General features: G+C 44.4%; 1 protein-coding gene across 3 annotated transcripts in view; it reads right to left on the bottom strand.

The window, feature by feature from the left end:
- Nucleotides 1-1,613: 1,613 nt before the first annotated feature.
- The window catches only part of paip2 (poly(A) binding protein interacting protein 2), a 63,753-nt gene continuing 40,950 nt past the window's right edge, over nt 1,614-24,416 (bottom strand). For 2 of the 3 annotated variants that reach the window (XM_033030020.1, XM_033030022.1), the window contains exons 4-5: nt 17,213-17,256; nt 1,614-1,840 (exon numbers count right to left, since the gene is read on the bottom strand). In XM_033030020.1, coding sequence (XP_032885911.1) covers nt 1,825-1,840; nt 17,213-17,256 — 60 coding nt within the window. In that variant the 3' untranslated portion in view covers nt 1,614-1,824. The remainder of the gene's footprint in view (nt 1,841-17,212; nt 17,257-24,416) is intronic. The other variant, XM_033030021.1, reaches the window with a different exon arrangement.

The following is a 24,416-nucleotide window of genomic DNA, read 5'->3' as shown; positions in this document are numbered from 1 at the left end:
TCTTGCCAGGATCCGAGGGCCAAAGGTGTGAGGAAAGGTTAGGCAGGGTAGGACTTTATTCCACGGAGCACAGGTGGCTGATCTTATAGATGTGTATAAAATCACAAGGGGATTAGATAGGGTGAATACACCCAGAATCTTTTACCTAGGGTAGGGAAATCAAGAACCAAAGGCATAGGTTTAAAGTGAGCAGGGCAATATTTAATAGGAACCGAGGGGCAATGTTTTCACTTAGATGGTGGGGACTAGATGTAACGAGCTGCCAGAGGAGGTAATTAAAGAAACAGATATTACAACAGCATTTTAATCTAGAGATACAGCATTGAAACAAGTCCTTAGACTCACCATCTCCACGGCTACTATTGATCACCCGTTCACACTAGTTCGATGTTATCCCACTTTCTCATCCACTCCCTACGTATGCCTGCAACTGGGAACTCAAGAGCTCTGCAAATTGGTTGCCTGGTCTGCACTTTGTCTCGTGATGCAGAGAAGGCCACATTAGGAGCACAGGATGCAGTAGCTGAAGATGAATGAGCTGCAAGTGAATTTTGGTTCAGGTGGAACAGCTGTTTAGGCGACTGGATGATTGTGAGAGTGAAGGTGTAAGAACGTGTGCGGCACTTCCTGGTGTTGTGGGGAAAAGTGCCATGGGTCAGAGAGGGGTGGGATCCGGAACAAAGTCATGATTGGATCAGACAGTCATGGGTGGAGCTATTGCATTGCAGCTGACGTAAAAGATGACGAATGATGTACACAAATTGCTGGAGTAACTCAGCTGGTCAGGCAGCATCTCTGGAGAAAATGGATAGCTGACGTCTCAGGTCGAGCTGAAGAGTCCTGACCTGAAAAGTCACTGAACCACTGTCTTCAGAGATGCTGCCTGACCTGTGAGTTATTTTGGCATATTTGTCTACTTTTGACATCAACTACTGTCTGCAGTTCCTTGTTATTACATGAAGAATGATGTGCTCGACTTGAAGATTCATAGGGTGAAAGGTGAGGATGAGAGGAACTCTATGTCTATACAGAGGGTGATGTGTAAGAGCAGAAGTATATGATACAGAGCAAATGCAATATAGGGCTCCAACCACAGTGGAAAGGAGCCTTGTTTCCTGTAAAAGGCAGATGCTGTGGGAGTCAGTGCTTTTGCGTAAAAGCCAGTTGATGATTTTTCCTCTGACTTGGAGACAGAGAGATGATGAAAAAGAGGGAAACGGTGTAAGTATGCCAAGTTGATTAAGTCGGAGATTCCAACATGTTGAAAGAAAAAAGCCAGCTGTGTAGGAAGGAACTGCAGATGCTGGTTTACACCGAGGATTGACACAAAATGCTGGAGTAACACAGCGGGACAGGCAGCATCTCTGGAGAGAAGGAGTGGGTGACGTTTCGGGTTGAGACCTTTCTTCCAAGAATAAATTTGTGGAATTAGCTGACCAGCTCCAGCCCCACTCAGTCACAGGCAAATGCCAATCTCATCTTTCACCTGGGCAACGTGCAACAAAGAAAGAGTCCACCTGGATGAGTCCAGACAGGATTTCTGTTCCACACTGTCTATTCCTCACGTGGCACTTGTATGAGGATTGTTTTCATCAACAACTAGAACCATGTTATTGAATAATAATAGTCTTGGTACATTTATTTAGCATGCAACAGCAAGTGAAAACTTTGGCAAGGCATGAGTGTAACACAGTGACATAGAAGGCAGCTTCTATTATTGATTGCTCTGTTACTGACTTTGCAGTGTGGAGATTGTGCTACATTCACCCGCAGGTTAACAGTGTCAGTACTTTATCCCAGGGACAAATTCCTTCGCATTGGGGTTCAAATTGCTTCCAGTCTGCAAACAAAAAAGTCAACAAAGTATAAGTCAATCACTTCAACTCAGTGAAAACGCTACTGCATCACTTGTTTGCACATTGATAATTCCACCACATTCTAACACAAGCATTGCCCATAGTCATTCAAACATCACAGCTGATCATATCTTAGATGAAATCCACACCTGTTTCTTCATCAGATCATTCAATACTCTTATCAAAAAAATTTTAAGCTTCTAAATAGTAAGTTATATTCAAAAGATAAATTTATGCGGCAGGGATAGATACAAAATGTTGGAGTAACTCAGCGGGACAGGCAGCATCTCTGGTGAGAAGGAATGGGTGACATTTTGGGTCGATTAGATTCAGATTCAATCTGTATTGTCATTGTGCAGTGTACAGTACAGAGACAACGAAATGCAGTTAGCATCTCACCCAGAAGAGCGAACATAGAATAATGGAACAGTAAAATATATATATGTATATACAGTAGCAGTAGTGCAATGTTTCTGGGGGAAGGAGTGTCCGGGGGGTGGGAGGTGACTGGCAATCACCAAGGTGCAGAATTAAGTTGTGTAACAGCCGCAGGGAAGGCTGCCAATAAAGGCTGCCTATATTGGCAGTTTACAAACAAACAGTCATCAAATGAATATATCGCCAAGTTTATCAATAATACATTCGACCTCCCGCGGCGACCAGCGTTCACAGAAGGCCGCTAAAGTCCCCGTGAACACCACGTGTTCCCGCTCCAGGGACACGCGGGCACGGACGTAACCCCGGAAAAGGGGGAGGCAGTCGACCCCGGTGCAGCCGTCGACCCCGGTGCCTGGACCCGCGATCGGCCATCTTGGCCAGGCCCAGGAGCAGACGGACAGGGAGATCCCCCCCCTCCCTCCCGACCCTCCACCTTCTGTACTGGGTGCCCAAATATCAGTAGTGTGGGGCTAAAATGTAGCCAAAACTTGAGGAGCAGCCCCTTCAGATTGTCGAACTTGGGCAGCAACCTCGCACACTGCATGTAGACATGGAACACGGTCTCTTCCTCGTCGCAGAAGTGACGGGCGGCTGGCGAGTCCATGAACCGGCTCAAGTACCTGTTACAGGCCACAGCCATGTGCAACTCTCCACCCCAGGTCCCCGATGTAAAGGAGGAGGAGGAGGACTCCCTTATACTCCACTGGGGACCGCTCCCGCCGTCAGGTGGTGATACAGACCGCCAGGGCATGCCTGGACGGAAGACGAGGGCGTGGAAATGTGGAGTGTGCAGGAGCAGCCTGTACAGTATGCGCCTCTCAGCGTCACGCAACGGCACGTTGGGCATCTCAGAAAGGCAGCTCATGTTCCGTGGGGCCGGCTCTCGGGAAGGGACCCGGGCTGTGGATCCTTTCCTTCCACACTCTAAAGACGTGCAGGTTTGTAGGTTAATTGGCTTTGGTACAATTGTAAATTGTCCCTAGTGTGTAGGATAGTGTTAATGTACGGGGATAGCTGGTTGGTGTGGACTCGGTGAGCCGAAGGGCCTGTTTCCAAACTGTATCTCTAAACTAAACTAAATTAATTCCCATTGACAAAAACAAAATTCCAAATGAGGTTCAATGGAAGGAAAAGGCATGTTCAAAATGAGGGGGACCTGGGAGCAGAAGCTGAAGCAGCAGATATAAAATCACAGGAAATATTGGGATATATTCAGCCACAGGTTGTTAGGTAGCCCACAACTGCCGTTCTGTTGTCACAGAGAGGGTTTGTGTTTATCATTATGGTCAGGTGTACCCAGATAATGTAAAGCTTGGTTTGCGTGCTATCCAGTCAAATCATTCATTACAGGAGTATAAACATGTATATGCAAGTACAGGAGGGGCAAGGAGAAAGTTTATAGTTGCAGAGTAAAGTCCCCGGTTTACAATGAGGTCGGTTGAAAGATTGGGACTACACCCTAGCTCAGGGGAGTAGTCTGATAACAGCGGGGAAGAAACTATTTTGGAATTTGGTGGTTTGTGTTTTCAAACTTTTGTATCTTCTGTCCAACAGAAGTCAATGAATGCGGTGAAAAAAGTGTCGGAAAAGCTCTTCCACCCCCATTACGATCAGTCTGAAGAAGGGTCCAGACCTGAATCTTCACCTATCCATTTTTACTGAGATACTGTCTGACCCACTGAGTTATCCAGCACTTTGTGTTCTTTTGTGTAAACCTTGTTTCTACACTGAAAAAAGTCCTTGATTGAGTTGACTGTTTTCCTGAGGCATAGATGGAAGTGTAGATGGAGTTAATAGTCGGGAGGCTGGCCTGTCTGACGGACTGGGCTACAAGCATAACTCTGCAATTTATTGCAGTCTTCAGCAAAGCTGTTGCCAATCCAGGCTGATTACGTTTGCTCAGTTGCCCCTCTGATTCCCTTCAGGAGAGCCCAACTGATTTTGTTTCCACATCCCTAGAGGTGGTGAATCTCTAACTAATGAAAAACTATTGTGGAATGGGTGATATTTGCAGAAATTCAAAGCAGAATAGGTAGAGATGGACTATTTGGGAAAATCAGTGTGTTTGAATGGCACTGCACACCCTTTACTTAATTTCTGCCCTCGCCCCCCTCCTATGCACCATCAGTGCACCGTGATCACATTGTATACCTGCACGGAGCACTGCAGATATATGCCCAGGTTTAATTTGGTATTTCCTGCCAAACCCTAAATCTCCACGACAAGGCAGTATAAGAGCAGTAGGGCAGAAGGAACTTCACTCCCTGATTCTATTTCATAAATAATCCTGACGTGCAAATGTATTGCTGCTGCTGGGTCTAAATCCTGGGTCTCCTTACCTGTGGAGTACTTTCACAACATAGACTGCAGTGGTTCAAGGTGGCAGCTCACCTCAACCTCCCACTGAGGGTTTGGTTATAATACTGACTGCAGCCATGCAGGACTGAGTAAACTGCAGGGCAGTGTGGCCAGAAAGATTAGTGGATTATATTGGGAGCAAGCTACAAGGTGCAAACATTAAGGAGGAAAGGTTTTATGATTCTAAAGGGAGAAGGATGTCTATAACAAACTACTTCAACTTGTGCAGAATACTAAATTTGTTCTTCGAGTCATAGAGTCATACAGCATGTGCCTTCGGCCCAACTTGCCCGTGGCAACCAACATGCCCCATCTACACTAGTCCCACCTGCCTGCTTTTGACCCATATCCCTCCAAAGTTACCCTATCTGTGTACCAAATCTTTCCCACTTCACTTTAAACCTATGTCTTCTGGTTCTCGATTCCCCGACTCTGGACAAGAGACTCTGTGCGTTTGCCTAACCAATTCCACTCATGATTGTGTACACCTCTAGGATAAAGCCCTAGCCTGCTCAACCTCTCCCTATAGCTCAGTCCCTCGAGTTCTGAAAACATCCTGGTAAATATTCTCTGAACCATTTGAAACTTAACATCTTTCCTATAACATGGTGACAAAAACTGAACACAATAGACAATAGACGATAGGTGCCATTCGGCCCTTCGAGCCAGCACCGTCATTCAATGTGATGATGACTGATCATCACCAATCAGTACCCCATTCCTGCCTTATCCCCATATCCCCTGACTCCACTATTTTTAAGAGTCCTATCTAGCTCTCGCTTGAAAGCATCCAGAGAACCTGCCTCCACCGCCCTCAAATGCCTCAAAACTCATTGGCCAGCTGTTCATTCTACAGCAAGACAATGATCCCAAACATACTGCTGAAACAACAAAGGAGTTTTTCAAAGCTAAAAATTGATCAATACACTCTAGTGTTTTATTTATACTGTTCCCTCCATAATGTTTGGGACAAAGACCCATCATTTATTTATTTGCCTCGGTACTGCACAATTTGAGATTTGTAATAGAAAACAATCACATGTGGTTAAAGTGCACATTGTCAGATTTTATTAAAGCCAATTTTTATACATATTGGTTTCACCATGTAGAAATTACAGCTGTGTTTATACATAGTCCCCCCATTTCAGGGCACCATAATGTTTGGGACACATGGCTTCACAGGTGTTTGTAATTGCTCAGGTGTGTTTCAATGCCTCCTTAATGCAGGTATAAGAGAGCTCTCAGCATCTTGTCTTTCCTCCAGTCTTTCCATCACCTTTGCAAACATTTATTGCTGTTAATCAACATGAGGACCAAAGTTGTGCCAATGAAAGTCAAAGAAGCCATTATGAGAGAGAAACAAGAATAAAACTGTTAGAGACATCAGCCAAACCTTAGGCTTACAAAATCAACTGTTTGGAACATCAGTAGGAAGAAAGAGGGCACTGGTGAGTTTACTAATCACAAAGGGACTGGCAGGCCAAGGAAGATCTCCACAGCTGATGACAGAAGAATTCTCTCTATAATAAAGAAATATCCCCAAACCCCAGATCAGAAACACCCTTCGGGAGTCAGGTGTGGATTTGTCAATGACCACTGTCCGCAGAGGTCCTAATGAACAGAAATACAGAGGCTACACTGCAAGATGCAAACCATTGGTTAGCCTCAAAAATAGGATGGCCAGGTTACAGTTTGCCAAGAAGTACTTAAAAGAGCAACCACAGTCTGGAAAAAGGTCTTGTGGACAGATGAGATGAAGATTAACTTATATCAGAGTGATGGCAAGAGCAAAGTATGCAGGAGAGAAGGAACTGCCCAAGATCCAAAGCATACCACCTCATCTGTGAAACACGGTGGTGGGGGTGTTATGGCCTGGGCATGTATGGCTGCTGAAGGTACTGGCTCACTTATCTTCATTGATGATACAACTGCTGATGGTAGTAGCATAATGAATGCTGAAGTGTATAGACACATCCTATCTGCTCAAGTTCAAACAAATGCCTCAAAACTCATTGGCCAGCGGTTCATTCTACAGCAAGACAATGATCCCAAACATACTGCTAAAGCAACAAAGGAGTTATTCAAAGCTAAAAAATGGCCAATACTTGAGTGGCCAAGTCAATCACCCGATCTGAACCCAATTGAACATGTCTTTTATATGCTGGAGAGAAAACTGAAGGGAACTTGCCCCCAAAACAAGCATAAGCTAAAGATGGCTGCAATACAGGCCTGGCAGAGAATCACCGGAGAAGACACCCAGCAACTGGTGATGTCCATGAATCACAGACTTCAAGCAGTCATTGCATGCAAAGGATATGCAACAAAATACTAAACATGACTACTTTCATTTACATGACATTGCTGTGTCCCAAACATTATGGTGCCCTGAAAATGGGGGGGGGGGGGGGGGGGGGGGGGGGGGGGGGGGGGCTATGTATAAACACTGCTGCAATTTTCACATGCATCACGGTGCCCTGAAATGTATAAAAATGGCCTTTATTAAAATCTGACAATGTGGACTTTAACCACATGTGAATTTTTCTATTACAAATCTCAAATTGTGGAATACAGAGGCAAATAAATAAATGATAGGTCTTTGTCTCAAACATTATGGAGGGCACTGTATATCCCACATAGAACAATGAAATTCTTATTCGCAGCAGCATAACAGAATATGTAAACATAGAGTTCTATAGACAATATATATACATACACTTAAAAACAAATAAACAATAATAGTGGAAAACCAATGCCCCCAATATGTAATTCAGAGCTTGAGTAGGAAGAAAACTGCAGATGTTGGTTTAGATAGACACAAAATGCTGGAGTAACTCAGCAGGCCAGGCAGCATCTCTGGATAGAAGAAATGGGTGATGTTTCGGGTTGAGACAGTCTGAAGAAAGGTCTCAACCCGCAACGTCACCTATTCGTTCTGTCCAGAGATGCTGCCTGCCCCATTGAGTTACTCCAGCATTTTGTGTCTAGTTCAGAGCTTATAAGGAGTTTGTAGTGTTTAATAGCCTGATGGCTGTGGGGGAAGAAGCTGTCCTGAACCTGGATGTTAGCAGTTTTAAGGCTCTTTTTCCCCGATGGCAGGGGTGATCAGAGTGTGTGGCCAGGGTGGTGAGGGTCTCTGATGATGATGAGTCTCTGACCTGTAAATTCCTTCGATGGTCGGGAGATCAGAACCCGTGATGGACTGGGCAGTGTTCACCACTTTTTGTAGCCTTCTTCACTCCTAGACATTCAAGTTGCCGAACAAGGCCATGATGCTCTCTACTGTACACCTGTAGATGTTCAAGAGAATCCTCTCTGACGTACCAAATCTCTGCAATCTTCTCAGGAAGTAGAAGCGTTGATGGGCTTTCTTTATAATTTCATCAGTGTGCTGGGTTCAGGAAAGATCTTCGGAAATATGCACGCTCAGGAATTTGAAGCTTTTGACTCTCTTTGCCATCGTCCTGTCGATATAGACAGGTTTGTGGGTCCTCATCCTTTCTCTTCCAAAGTTCGCAATCAATGGGCGGCACGGTGGCGCAGCGGTAGAGTTGCTGCTTTACAGCGCTTGCAGTGCAAGAGACCCGTGTTCATTCGGGGATTCGGGTGCTGTCTATACTGAGTTTGTACGTTCTCCCCATGACTGCGTGGGTTTCCTCTGAGATCTTCAGTTTCCTCTCACACTCTAAAGACGTACAGGTATGTAAGTAAATTGGGTTGGTAAATAACAATTGTCCCTAGTGTGTGTGGGATAGTGTTAATGTGTGGGGATTGCTGGTCGGCGCAGACCGAAGGGCCTGTTTCTGCGCCGTATCTCTAAACTAAAGTTCCTTGGTCTTACTGACATTGAGAGCCAGGTTGTTGTGCTGCCACCATTTGGTCAGTCGACCGATCTCACTTCTATACTTTGACTCATCATCTTCTGTAATTCGTCCAACAAAAGTGGTATCATCGGCGAACTAGAAGATGGAGTTCGCACTGTGTCCATGGCTGCACAGTTGTGAGTATAGAGTGAGTAGAGCAGGGTACTGAGCACGCAGCCTTGAGGTGTTCCCGTATTGATGGTTATTGTGGAAGAAGCGTTACTGCCAATTCAGACTGTGGCCTGTTGATAATCCAATTGTAGAGGGATGTGGAGAGACCTAGTTCTGTGAGCTTGATAAGTAGCTTGGGGATGAGAGAATTGAAAGCTATGCTGTTGTCTATAAACAACAGCCTGACGTATGTGTTTTTACTGTCCAAGTGATCCAGTGCAGAGTGGAGAGCCAGTGAGGTCGCATCCTCCGTTGACATGTTGTGGTGGTAGGCCAATTGTAATGGGTCTAGGTTCTTCATAAGTTCATAAGTGATAGGAGCAAAATTATGCCATTCGGCCTATCGTCTACTCCGCCATTCAATCATGTCTAATCTATCTCTCCCTCCTAACCCCATTCTCCTGCCTTCTCCCCATAACCCCTGACACCTGTACTAATCAAGAATGTATCTATCTCTGCCTTAAAAATATCCATTGATTAAAGATATCCATTAGTAGGTTAACCTATGATGAGCATTTGTCGGAACTGGGCCTGTACTCGCTGGAGTTGGACAGCGGGGAGGGGGGGGGGGGGGGGGGGGGGGGCACGACGACACATTGACACATGCAGAATAGTCAAAGACCTGGATAGAGTGGGTGTGGAGAGGATGATCTGATAATAGCCTCAGTCTCACATTCCTGTCTACATTGTGTTATATAGTCATACAGCCAAACGTACCCATACCGACCAACGTGGCCTATTTACACTAGTCCCACCTACCTACCTACCCATGCACATCCAAGTACCTGTCCAAATGTCTCTTAAATGTTGTGTTAGTACCTGCCTCAACCACCCTCTCCTGCAGCTCATTCCATATACCCTCCACTCTTTGTCTTAAACGGTTACCCTCAGGTTCCTAATAAATCTTTTCCCCCTCACCTTAAACCTATCACCCTTCCACCTCACCCTCTTTCCTCCATGAAGCCAATTTTCTATCCAGTTGGCTAGCCCTCCCTGGGTTTGACGTAATTGGGCCTATATTAGCTGAGTTTAGAAGAATGAGGGGGGACTTCATTGAAACTTACAGAATAGTGAAAGGCTTGGATAGATGTGGGGAGGATCTTTCTACCAGTGGGAGAGTCTAGGATTAGAGGTCATAGCATCAGAATTAAAGGACGTTCTTTTAATTTGGATGCCAAGTCAGTGGATATTTTTAAGGCAGAGTTAGATAGATTCTTGATTAGTACAGGTGTCAGAGGTTATGGGGAGAAGGCAGGAGAATGGGGTTAGGAGGGAGAGATAGATCAGCCATGATTGAATGGCGGAGTAGACCTGATGGGACGAATGGCCTAATTCTACTCCTATCACATATGACCTGGCTTATGACCTTATGACAGCCTCCACAGCCTTCTGTGGCAATGAATTCCACAGATTCACCACCCTCTGACTAAATAAATTCATCCTCATCTCCTTCCTAAAGGAACGTCCTATAATTCTGAGGCTATGGCCTCTGTTCTAAGCCTCTCCCACTGGTGGAAACATCCTCTTCATATCCACTCTATCAGGCCTTTCACTATTCGGTAGGTTTCAATGAGGTCCCCTTCGTAAACTCCAGCGGGTTGAGGGCCAATGCCGTAAAATACTCATCATATGTTAACCCACTCAGTCTTCACAAATCTAGTCTTCACATATCTAAACCAAAACTATTTTTAAAAAAAGGAAAATTTTCACATAACAGGAAATCAATAGATAAAATCCAAGTAAAATATGCAAAACAATTTGGTTTTGCACAACATTCCTTTCAGTTCATTTCAGTCCATTCCTGGGATCATTCTCGTAAACCTCCCCTGGATCCTCTCCAGAGTCAGCACACCCTTCCTCAGATAATGGGACCCTAAATTGGTCACAATACCCCAAATGCGGCCTGACCAGCACCTTAGAGCATTACACCCGTTTTTGTATTCCAGTCCTCTTGAAATAAATGCTTGCATTGCATTTGCCTTCTTGTTGAGGTAGGTGTTGATATGTGCGATAAATAACCTCTCAAAGCACTTCATCATCACAGTTGTCGTTGAGGCACGTCACCTTACTCTGCTTGGGCAATACTCTTAAAGCAGGTGGGAACCTCAGACTTCAGTAAAGAGGTTGAAAATGTCTGCAAAAACTGCGGCCAGTTGGCCTGCGGGGTTTTTAAGAACACAACCAGTTATACCATCAGGTCCAGTCGTCTTCTGAGGGTTCACCCCACCTAAGGATCTTCTGACATCGGCCTCTATGACTAAGATTGTAATAGCATCTTGGTGGAAGGCACATCAGTGTTCTCCCAATCAAAGCGTGCGTGGAATGCTTTGAGCTCGTCAGGGAGTGATGCTTCGCTGTCGCTTGAGCTGCCTCCTGATTTTGCCTTGTAGGAAGTGATGGCATTCAAGCCCTACCACAGTTGCTGAACATCCGCCTCATCCTACAGCTTTGAGCGGATGTCTCTTTTGGCTTTTTTATGGCCTTGTCAAGATCATATCTGGCCTTCTTGTATACCTCTTCGTCGCCAGACTTGAATGCCTGGGATCTGGTCCTCAGAAGAATGCGGATCTCCTGGTTCATCCAGGGCTTCTAGTTGGGAACCACTCAGATGGTTTTTGTAGGAACACACTCCTCCACACATTTCCTTATGAAGTCAGTAATAACTGTGGCATACGTTGCTAAGTCCTTGAACATTGCCCAGTCTACTAACTCCAAGCAGTCCTGTAGATGTTCCTCTGCCTCCCCTGACCAGCTCTGTGCAGTCCTCACTGCTGGGGGTGCACTCTTCAGTTGCTGCCTGTATGCAGGAAGAAGCAGCACAGCTGAATGGTCAGTTTCCCGAAGTGCGAGCGAGGGATGGAGTGATATGCATCTCTCTGGTCAAGGGTGTTTAATCCTCTGTGGCTGCAGGAAACATCTTGGTGGTAGTTTGAGAGTGGTTTTTCATGTTGGCTTTGTTGAAGTCCCCGGTCATGTTGATGGTAAAGGCTTCGGGGTATGCTGTCTGGTGCTTGTTTAAGAAAGAACTGCTGATGCTGGAAAAATCAAAGGTAGACAAAAATGCTAAAGAGAAACTCAGCGGGTGAGGCAGCATCTATGGAGAGAAGGAATAGGTGACGTTTCGGGTCGAGACCCTTCTTTTCAGACTGATGTCGTGGGGGGGGGGGGGGGGGGGGGGGGGGGGGGAAATGTAAGAGGCGAGGACTGTAGGCTTGTGGGAGAGCTGGGAAGAGGAGGGGAAGGAGGGAGAAAGCAAAGACTATCTGAAATTGGAGATGTCAATGTTCAAATTGGTGCTTGTTGACCACAGTGTGCAGCTCCTCCAGTATTAGACGGACGTCTGCCTGGGGTGGGGTGTCCACTGCCATCATGATGATAATGGTGAATTTTGTCAGGAGTTAGAAGGGGCGACACTTCACCGCCAGATAGTTAGACAGGACTGCCACATCTGAACACCACGCAGAGTTGACCATGAGGCAGACTGCCCTGCCTATCCCTTTCCCCGATGCCTGCGTTTGGTTCATACGATGGATGGGGAAACCTTCAGGTTGGACGACTAAATCTGGGGAGCTGGGGGTGAGACATGTCTCTGTGAAACAGAGCAGACAGTATTCCTTTGATAAAAGCAGCCTTGACCTTACATCCTCCACTTTATTTACCAGTGACTGAACATTGGTCAGTAGAATGGTAGGAGAGAGGGGTCGTAATCCCCTGTGCTTCAGTCTGACATAGTCCTGCCCATTGGCCATGTTTCCAAACACACACTGGATGCCTCCCTGGTGTTTCCAGGTACTGTACTCACTGTTCCTGCGATCCCCCGCGAGGTCGGGGATTCCCGTGATCGTGATATTCTCGTTGCCGTCGGTAGATCGCAATAGTGCTAATGCGTTTAAATGCATTAGCAGCTTGTTCGTTACAGCACTAATGTTTGCTGTTTCTTTTATCTGCTAAGCTCAGAACTAGTATATTTGATTGTTTGCTGTTGTGCAGCATTCAGGCACCATCTTCAATCACATTGACCTCACCAATGTCTTATACAACTGTAACATGACCTCCCAACCTCTATGCTCAGTACTCTGACTGATGAAGGCCAATGTGCCAAAAACCTTTTTGACTACCCTATCTACCTGTGATGCCAGTTTCAAGGAACTTTGTACCTGCACTTCTAGTTCCCTCTGCTCTACAACAATCCTAGAGGCCTACCATTCACTGTGTAGGTCCTGTCCATGTTAGACTTCCCGAAATGCAACACCTCACACTTGTCTATACAGTATTAAACTTCATCAACCGTTCCTCAGCCTACTTGTCGAATTGATCAAGATCCTCCTGTAACTTATGATAACCACTATCTACAATACCACCCACTTTAGCATCATCTGCAAACTTGCTAATTATGCCATGTACATTCTTATTCAAATCATGGATGTAGATGACAAACAGCAATGGGTGCAGCACTGAACCCTGAGTCACAGGCCTCGGGTCCGAAAATCATCCTTCCACCATCCCCCTCTGCTTCCTTCCATAAAGCCATTCAGCTATCTCTCCTTGGATCCCATGCGATCTAACCTTCCAGAGCAGCCTACCATGCAAAACTTTGTCAAATGCTTGGCCGAAGTCGATATATACATCTACAGCTCTGCCCTCATCAACCATTTTGGTCATATCTTCAAAGAACTCAATAACGTTTGTGAGACAAGACCTCCCTCATACAAAACCATGTTGACTATCCCTAATCAGCCCTTGTCCATCTAAATGCATGTTTATCTTATCCTTCAGAATATTCTCTAGTAACTTTCAGACTACAGATGTTAAGCTCACTGGCCTGTAGCTCCCAGCATTTCCCCTGCAGCCCTTCTTGAAAAGAGGCACAACACCCTCCAGTCTTCTGGCACCTCACCCGTATTTAATGACGACTTGTAAATTTCAGCCAGAGCACTTGCAATCTCCTCTCTAGTTTACTACAGTGTCCTCGGATATATCTGATCAGGTCCAGGAGATTTGTCTACCTTCATACACGTCAGGATATTCAGCACCTCTTGGCTGTAATACTGACTGCTCTTAAGACACTTCCATTGACTGCCCCAAGTTCCCCAGTCCTCAGGGCTTAGTTCACAGTAAAAACAGAGGAGAAATACTCATTGAGGATCTTGCCCATCTCCTGTAACTCTACATAGAGTTGACCGCTTTGATTCCTTATTTTCTCCCTGGTTACAATTTTCCCCTTTATATATACATAACATTTCTTGGGATGATCCTTAATGCTATCTGCCCGAGCTACCTCCTGTCCCTTTTTTGCCCTCCTGATTTTTAGCTTGCTTCTCAGATGGAATTGATTCTTGATGGAATTTAATTTGAATTTGAAACAAATCTTTGTAAATGCTATTTTAGCAAACAACTCGTCCATAGGTGGAGGAGTTCCCAAGTGAACAACGTTAACAGTTTCAATCAGATGTAAGTTGGCAGGATTCTCACAGAAAATACCACGAAGATATAACTGATACATTAGACACGGTGATGTGATTCACTCTTCCAGGCAGAGGAAAGAATCCATTTTTGTCAAGTGAAGCATTTTGGGAAGTTAAACCAGGGTAGGGGACAGGGTATGATGACATGCTTGCCTTCATCACTTGAGGCATTGAGTATATGAGTTGGGATGTCATGTTAAAGTTTGTACAACACATTGACTAAACCACACTGATCTGGTTCTGTACTGATCTGGTCCCCACACCATTAGCATACATAGGCATGATGATTGGCATAGATATGGTGGGCCAAAGGGCATGTTTCATCCTGTACTACTCTGACTATAACACTGCGCGGGAGATCCTTGCAGCTATTTTGAGAAGGTTTGTTTTGAAGTTGGAAACGTCAGTAGAGGGCACAGTGCAGGCTTTCGAGAAGAGGGCGAGCAGAAACATGGTAAGGCAACGTAGGATATTCTATTTTCCTTCAATTGTTAAAAGAAACAGTTATGGCTGTCGGTCAAGTGGTTTTGTTTAGTTTATTTAGTTTAGATTAGAGATACAGCACGGAAACAGGCCCTTCGGCCCACCGTCCGTTCCTGCAGAAATGATGTTCCTCCAATTCACGTTGGGCCTCACTCTGACAGTGGAGGAGGCCCAGGACAGAAAGGTCAGTGTGGGAATGGGAGGAGGAGTTAAAGTGTTTAGCAACTGGGAGATTGCGTAGGCCTGGGCGGACTTTTCAGCAAAACGATCGCCCAGTGTTCGCTTGGCCTCCCCGATATATAGGTGTCCACATCTAGAACAGCGGATACAGTAGATGAGTTGGGAGGAGGTGCAAGTAAGGCCAAACGTAAATTGGAAGAACACCTCATATTTCACGGGCAGCTTACAACCCAGCGGTATGAATATTGATTTCTCTAAGTTCAAGCAACCCTCTCTCTCTGTCCCTCCCCCACCCTAGTTCTCCTTCTAGTTTCACTGCCCTCCTGATTAATTTTACTGTTTGTATGCCTCATTGTTACCTTCCCCTCATCCAATAATGAACCATTGCACATTTCCTTGATCATCGTCGGCTTTGATCTGTTCTTTTCACATTACATCTTCGTTGAAGCATGCAGAGAGATGGGAAACGTTCAGAAAGAAATGAAACTTGCAGTCAGACACAAAATGAGCAGAGGAACGGGAACCATGCAAAGGGAAAGGAATCATTCAGGGAAGAGCAGAAGTGCGGAAAATGAAAACAATTGTGAATGAGGGCTCTATCAACCTGGAGTAGAAAGCTTCACTTTGATAACACCCGAGGCAGAGATGAAGAAAGAGATCTATCTTGGTTTGCAAGTCCACTGCTTCTTGAAACACCAGTAGATATAGAAGTAAAGAAGGCCTATGGCACACGGCAGGCTGTTGAGTATAAAAGTTAGGAAGTCATGTTGCAGTTGTATAAAACCTTAGTTAAGCAACATTTAGAGCAATGTGTGCAGTTCTGATCGCCGCATTACAATAAGGATGTGTGGGCTTTGGAGAGGGTGCAAAGGTTTCACCAGGATGTTGCCTGGATGAAAGAGTATTAGGTTTAAGGATTTGTATTATGTTCTCTGGAGCGTTGGAGGCTGAGGGAAGACCTGATGGAAATGTATTAAATTATGAGAGGCAAAGAAAGAATATATTGGTCAGAATTTGTTCCCCTAGAGGGAAGTGTCAAATTCTAGATGGTTTAGATTTAAGGGATTTAAAGATGTACAAGGCATGTAATTTTACAGAGTGGTGGATGCCTAGAACATGCTGCTGGGTTGGGGGTGAAATTACTTCTGATAACAACATTTAAGAAACATTTAGACAGGCACATGAACCTGCAGGAAATGGATACCAGCCACATAAAGGCAGGAGCAGCTGAAACTGGCATCATGGTTGGCACATACATTCTGTTCCTGTTCTGTACTGTTATATGGTCTAGATGTGTAAACAAGATTCCCCAGGCCCCTGTATAACTGGAGCAAAGCATCTCCGCTCTTGTGCTCATAACCTCTTAAAATAAAGACTGGAAACATTGTAGGTGAGGGATATATCAACAAGCGACAGCAGAGATGGAGAAACTGAGAGGAAAATATCTACCTTGAGGTACAAGTCCATAGCTCCTTGAAAATGGCACCACCAGTAGGTGAGGAATTAAAGAGGCCACATGGGCACAATGGCCTTCACCACATTGTCCTTTGCATCTTAATTTCTTTCGGAATCCATACACAATTATAGCAAAATGAGGACACCCTCGCCTTGAACACAAACATCTCCCACCATTAAAAAACTAGATTCGCTCATTTTTTGCATATTATGTGTGATCTGCCACAACCCTATCCATTCTCTTTGCCCATATCCCCCTAATGCCTCTCTATCCTCATCACAGTCCACACTGTCTTTCTCTTTTTATTCCATGTATTACTTGATCCCCTATCATTGATGTGAACCATTGGGGTTCCTGCACTGGTATCTGGGCCCCGCTGGTCACAGCCTTCCAACCTCAACATGACTTGTTTATTCCCACTCTTGCATTTCTGTTTGTTAACCAGTCCTCAACCCACATCACTCGTAATCCAATGCGCTCTAATTTTGCACCCAAAACCTCTTTGTGGTGCACCTTATTGGAGGCCTTCCCAAAATCCTAATATACGATATCAAATGGTTTCTTCTTACCTATTCTGCTGCAAGCTCAAAATTCTTCGAACAAATGTCACAAATCTACACTGCTCCCGTCCAAACTTATCTTTATTTTCCCAGCCTCCTGCTACACATTCTTAACAATAGATTCCAGCATTTTTCTTTCTATTGATGTACTGGAAGTCAAATTAATTGGTCTACTATCTACTTTCCTTTCCTTTAAGCAGTGAGGTTATTTTGCTAAATTCCAATTGCACAGAACCATTCTAAAATCTTTGGAAGATAACAACCAGCTCCTGCACAATTAAGGATGCATGGAATCAGGCTGGCATTTATTGCTTTTCAGTCCCATTAATTTCTCCAATACTAGGTTTTTACTAATTCTAATTTCTTCTCCTCATTCTCGTGAGACCTGTAGTTCTCCAATATTTCCGAAGGTTTTCTGTGTCTTCTTCCCTGAAGACAGATACAAAATATTTGTTTAATTTCTCTACCGTTTCCATATTCCACCATATAAAATTAATCCTGTCTCTGTCTGCAGGGGATCCACTTATCTTTTCCATTTTATTTAGGTATGGAAATTCTTAGTGTTGCTTTCATGATTCTCGCTCATTTTCATTCATATTCTACTTTCCTTTTCTTTATCAATGCTTCGGTTTTAGTGGAATACTGAAATATCCCCAATCCTTGGTATACTGCTTTTCCATTATTGTATGTATGTAAACATATGTATGTATGTAAGCATGTATGTATGTAAGCATGTACGCATATGCATGTATGCATGACTTTCTTTTTTTCTGTCTTTCTTTCTGTTTTGTGTAGGAAAGAACAGATGCTGGTTTAAACCAAAGACAGACACAAAAAGCTGGAGTAACTCAGCGGGCCAGGCAGCATCACTGGAGAGGAGGAATAGGACCCTTCTTTAGACTGAGAGTCAGGGGAAAGGTAACCAAGAGATATTGACGATGATATAGAGAAATATAGAACAAATGGATGAAAGATCTGCAAAAACATGACGATGATCAAGGTAAGGTAGAGCCTACAATGGTCCATTGTTGGCTGTGTGCTAGATGATAACGAGTTATACAGACAATGAAACACAACAGGACAGTAAAACTAGAATGACGACTAGGGTGGGGGTAGGGCGGAGAGAGAGGGGGTGCAGGGGTTACTTGAAGTTAGAGAAATCAGTATCATACTGCTAGGTTGTAAACTGCCCAAATATGAGATGCCGTTCCTCCAAATTGTATTTGGCCCCACTCTGACAATGAAGTAGGCCTGGGTCAGAAGGGTCAGTATGGGAATGGAAAGGGTAGTTAAAGTGTTTGGCAACTGGGAGATCACGTAGGTCAAGACAGATCGAGTGAAGGTGTTCGGCAAAAAGTTTGCCCGGTCTACGTTTGGTCTCACCGATGTACGAGTCCACAACTGGAACAACGGATACAGAAGATGAGGTTGGAGGAGGTACAAGTGAACCTCTGCCTCACCTGAATGGACTGTCGGGGACCCTGGACAGAGTCGAGGGAGGAGCTATAAGGAGAGTTGTTGCATTTCCGGTGGTTGCAGGGGAGGAGGTGGTTTGGGTGGGAAGGGGTGAGTTAACCAGGGATTTGTGGAGGGAACGGTTCCTGCGGAAGGCGGAAAGGGGTGGAGATGGGAAGATGTGACTAGTGGTGGGATGCTGCTGGAGGTGGCAAAAATGATGGAGAATTATGCGTTGTATGCGATGACTGATGGGGTGAAAGGTGAGGACTAGGGGGACTCCGTCCCTGTTGTGACTGGGGGGAGCGGAAGCAAGGGTGGTGCCCTATAGAATGGTTTATTATTAGCTGAGGGGAAGGTGACTACGCGGCATACAATCAGTAATATTTAATCAGGAGGATAGTAGAACTAGTTGGAGAACTAAGATGGGGTAGGGACGGAGCAAGAGGGAAAGTAAGGGTTACGTCTGGGGTGGAGATGGGAAAATTTTACAATTGGTGGGATCCCATTGGTGGTGGCAAAAATGTTGGAAGATTATGTATGCGACAGCTGATGGGGTGAAAGGTGAGGACAAGGGGGACTCTGTCCCTGTTGCAACTGGGGGGAGGGGGAGCAAGAGTGCTGCAGGGTACAGAGGAGACGTGGACCTCATCCACGACAGAAGAGGAGAATCCCCGTTCCCTAAACAATGAGGACATTCAGATATTGGAACACCCCATCTTGGGTGCAGATGCAGCGTAGATGGAGGAATTAGTAGGGGATAGTCTTTGAAGTAGACAGTGTGGGAAAAGGTGGTCTAGATAGTTGTGGGAGGCAGTAGGTTTATAATAGTCAATAGTCTATCTCCTGTGATGAAGACAGTGAGATCAAGAAAGGGGAGGGAGATGTCGAAGATAGTCCAAGTGAATTTGAGTGATGGTTGGATATTGGTAGTGAAGTCTATGCTTCTGCATGGGTGCAGGAGGCAGCACAGATGCAGTCATCAATGTAGCGGAGAAAGGGTTCGGGGGATAAGGCCAGTGTACGCCAGGAACAGGGATTGTTCGATGTACCCTACAAAGAGGCGGGCATAGCTGGGGTCTGTGCGAGTGCCCATGGCTACGCCTTTGATTTTGAGGAAGTGGAAAACATTGAAGGAGAAGGTGCCAAGAGTGAAGACCAGCTCTGCTAGGTGGAGGAGAGTGTTAGTAGAGGGAAATTGGCTGGTTCTGCAGTCGAGGATGAAACAGAGGGCTTTAAGGTCCTCCCGGTGGGGGATATAGGTGTCGTGACTGAACATCCATAGTAAAGATGAGGGAACAAGGGCCTGGAAATTTGAATTAATTTCCTTTATTTCCCTTATTTTTTTTAAAACTTATTTTGGTAGACAGCTGCATCACATGTCCTGTTCATATTTGTTGCCTTAAAGGGATGTGTATAACTTATAAACGGCATTATCTCTTTAAAGGCTAGCCACTATTTTGTTGCAGAGCCCTCAGTGTATTTCCCAATTTACAATAACGTTCTATGCTCATACCTTCCCAGTTCATTATTTTAAATCCTGGTTTCAAATTCATACAACATGTTATCATGTTGTGATCAATCCCCTGATACTCCTCTTAATTAACTGATCACGATCTCCCATTACACAAAACTAGATAGTTACTCCAACACTTTGTATCTTTTTTGTATGTACCAGCATCTGCAGTTCCTTGTATTTCTTCTAAAATTAACCAGTTTCCTGGCTCTTTGGTAGCTTGATTCATAAAATAATCTCTTACAAACTCCTTGAATTCACCTGCTACTACTACTGATCAATTGGTTCGTCTCGTCAATGTGTAAATTGGTCAATGTATCACCCTTTTACAGACACCAATACTTTCTCAATTTATACTGTGTCCTGCATTGCCATCATTCTTTTAGAGACCTTCAGTCATCTCCCACTCTCACAAAATTAGTGTACACGGTTTTTATGTAATATACTAGTGGCACTGGTGATTGGTCAACAGATAGAAAACAGAGTCAGAATAAACACCTACTCAAACTGATTTCACTATTTGATTTCCTGAGCTGAGATTCACCTGCTCAACTGTACATTTTTATATCAGGCTACCACTCCTCCTTTTATGTTTTTTTGTATTTCCTCCAAAATTTAAATATTCTGTTTTACTTAATTTCCAATCTTGGTCATTTTGCAACTATTCTGTAATGGCTAATACACTTAAACCTATTTAATTCAGTTTGTGCCATTAATTGGCATACCTTAATTCGAATGAAGATCCATCATTTATTCATTTGCATCTGTACTCCACAATTTGAGATAAGTAATATCACATGTGGTTAAAGTGCACATTATCAGATTTTATTAAATGCCATTTTTCTACATTTTGGTTTCACCATGTAGAAATTACAGCTGTATTTATACCTAATCCCCCCATTTCAGAGCACCATAATGTTTGGGACACATGGCTTCACAGGTGTTTGTAATTGCTCAGGTGTGTTTAATTGCCTCCTTAATGCAGGTATAAGAGAGCTCTCAGCACCTAGTATTTCCTCCAGTCTTTCCATCACCTTTGGAAACTTCTATTGCTGTTTATCAACATGAGGACCAAAGTTGTGCCAATGAAAGTCAACGAAGTCATTATGAGATTGAGAAACAAGAATAACACTATTAGAGATATCAGCCAAACCTTAGGCTTACAAAATCAACTGTTTGGAACATCATTAAGAAGAAAGAGGGCACTGGTGAGCTTACTAATCGCAAAGGGACTGGCAGGCCAAGGAAGACCTCCACAGCTGATGATAGAAGAATTATCTCTATAATAAAGAAAAACCCCAAACACGTCTCCGACAGATCAGAAACATTCTTCAGGAATCAGGTGTGGATTTGTCAATGACCACTTTTCGACCACTGAAGAATTCATGAACAGAAATACAGAGGCTACACTGCCAGATGCAAACCACTGGTTAGCTGCAAAAATAGGATGGCCAGATTAGTTTGCAAGAAGTACTTAAAAGAGCAACCACAGTTCTGGAAAAGGGTCTTGTGGACAGATGAGACGAAGATTAACTTATATCAGAGTGATGGCAAGAGCAAAGTATGGAGGAGAGAAGGAACTGCCCAAGATCCAAAGCATACCACCTCATCTGTGAAACACGGTGGTGGGGGTGTTATGGCCTGGGCATGTAGGCTGCTGAAGGTACTGGCTCACTTATCTTCATTGATGATACAACTGCTGATGGCAGTGGCATAATGAATTCTGAAGTGTTTAGACACATCCTATCTGCTCAAGTTCAAACAAATGCCTCAAAACTCATTGACCGGTGGTTCATTCTACAGCAAGACAATGATCCCAAACATACTGCTGAAGCAACAAAGGAGTATTTCAAAGCTAAAAAAATTGTCAATTCTTGAGTGGGCGTCAATCACCCGATCTGAACCCAATTGAGCATGCCTTTTATATGCTGGAGAGAAAACTGAAGGGGACTAGCCCCCAAAACAAGCATAAGCTAAAGATGGCTGCAATACAGACCAGGCACCCATTTCCATGAATCGCAGACTTCAAGCAGTCATTGCATGCAAAGGATATGCAACAAAATACTAAACATGACATTGCTGTGTCCCAAACATTATGGTGCCCTGAAATGGGGGTGGGGGGGGGGGGGGCTATGTGTAAACACTGTTGTAATGAGAAACCAAAATGTATAAAAATGGCCTTTATTAAAATCTGACAAGGTGCACTTTAACCACATGTGATTTTTTTCTATTCCAAATCTCAAATTGTGGATTACAGAGGCAAATAAGTAGATGATGGGTCTTTGTCCCAAACATCATGGAGGGCACTGTATATATGCACTATCCCTTTCTGCAAGATGCTGGCTGGCATTATCTGTTATAGTGTACTCTCCTTCGTGTCCAAGAGGGGAGGGGTGGGTCAACAGTGGTAGAGTAAAAGCAAAAGGAATTTACAGGCAGGAAAGAGAGAGGGATAAAGGGTCAGAGTGAAGGAAAGAGTGTGTCAAATGACACATAGAGAGGCAGCAGCAAAGACATCATTGTAGGAATAGATCAGGGAGTGATTGAGATGTGAAAGTTATCAGGATACGAGGGGTAAATGGAGTCAAAGTCCAACAGCATGGAAACAGGCGCACCTCGTCCAATGCCAACCAAGATGCTCCATCTAAGCCTCTCACATTTGCCTATTTGACCTATGTCCTTCTAAATATTTTCCTATCCATGTACTTGTCCAAATGTATTTTAAATGTTGTTATTCTATCTACCTCAATTACTTCCTCTGGCAGTTCATTCCATATGCCCACCATTTCTCCCTCAGGTTCCTATTAGGACTTCTCCTCTCATCTTAACCCTATGTCTTCTAGTTCTTGATTCCCTTACCCTGAGAAAGATACTCTGCATTCACCTTATCTATTCCCCTCATGATTGTATACACTGTAATGTGATCACTCCTCAGCCTCCTGCATTCTAAGGAGTAACTCCTAGCCTATCCAACTTCTCCTCAAAGCTCATGCCATTGTCGTGACATTCCTCGTAATCTCCATTTTCCAGCGTAATGGTAAGCTTTCTATAACAGATCAAAGCTGATCACAATACTTTAATGCTCCAGGTGCAGCCTCACCAACATTTATATGAATGTAACATAATGACCCAACTTCCATGCTCAATTCTGACTGATGAAGGCCAACATACCAAAAGCCTTCTTCACCACGCTTTCTACCTTTGATCCTACTTTCCAGGAGCTCTGTATAAATAACTGCCGATCCCTCTGCTCTACAATACTCTTGTGGACAGTTCTGTTCATTGTCAACATTCATCCCTGGTTTAGCATGCCAAAATACAACAGCCCACACTTATCTTAATTATACTCAATTGGTCATTCCCCTGCCCACTTGCACAGCTGATCAAGATCTCTGAGTGTTTTCTGTCAACCATTTTCACTGTCTATGATAGCACTTACTTCAGTGTCATCTGCAAACGTATTCATCATGCCTTGTACATGCTCATCCAAATCATCCATATAGATGACAAGCAGCAAGGGCCAGTAGCAATCCCTGATGCACACCACTAGTCACAGGCTTCCAATCTGAAAAACTAACATGAACCACTACCGTAGTTGGATTAAAAGGCATTGGATTAGTAGAGAGTCTATTCCAGTGTAGCAGCAGCAGGAAAGTTTAAGATGTAGCTGCTGGATTGGTCAAGTAATCAAACTTGGCTAACTGAGCAGCTAATAAAAAGACAAGTTGTAGCGGAGGGGGCTAATGGGAGCGGCCATGTTGGGAGACAGGCTGTGTTGCGGTGAAGTGCTACATTGAGGGTAAGTGTGATGCTTTCGCTCAAGAGGTTTCGGCAAAGAGGAGGACAAGAAGTCTGCTGTTTAGTTTAGTTTAGAGATACAGTGTCAATAAAGGCCCTTCGGCCCACCGAGTCCGTTCCGACCAGCAATCACCTATACACTAGTTTTATCCTACACACTAGGGACAATTTTACAGAAGCCAATTAAACTACAAACAATGGGGAAACTCAGCGGGTGCAGCAGCATCTATGGAGCGAAGGAAATGGGCAACGTTTCGGGCCGAAACCCTTCTTCAGACCAAACCTGCATGTCTTTGGAATGTGGGAGGAAATTGGAACACGCAGAGGACACCCACATGGTCACGGGGAGAACGTGCAAACTCTGTACAGACAGCACCTGTAGTCAGGATCAAACCCGGGGCCTCTAACCCTGTAAGGCAGCAGCTCTACTGCTGTGCTGCTGTTCCACATTGTTGTGTGTGATTATTGTGCTATTTTTTCCTTTGGTGGTGGTAGTTTTCAGTAGTGGTGGCAGGTAGAATGGTGCCATGTTCCTCCTGCAGGATGTGGTAAGTCAGGAAACTGCTGGTGTCCTTGATGACTACACCCGTCGGTATTGTGTCAAGGTGCAGCTCCTTACAGACCACGATAGGGAACTGCAGTTGGATTCATAGAGAGGGGTTATAGAAAAGTGCTCACGCCTAAGGTACAGGAAGAGAGTAGGTAGGTGACCATGAGGTAAGGGAGCAGGCAGAGAGTGCAGGAGACCATTTCTCTTCAATACAGACATACCCTTTTGGATTCTGTTGGGGGGATGATCTATAAGGGGTGAACAGCAGTA

The sequence above is a fragment of the Amblyraja radiata genome, chromosome 11 (assembly GCF_010909765.2).
Source record: "Amblyraja radiata isolate CabotCenter1 chromosome 11, sAmbRad1.1.pri, whole genome shotgun sequence".
Classification (NCBI taxonomy): Eukaryota; Metazoa; Chordata; class Chondrichthyes; order Rajiformes; family Rajidae; genus Amblyraja; species Amblyraja radiata.
This window is presented reverse-complemented; position numbering and strand designations above follow the sequence as displayed.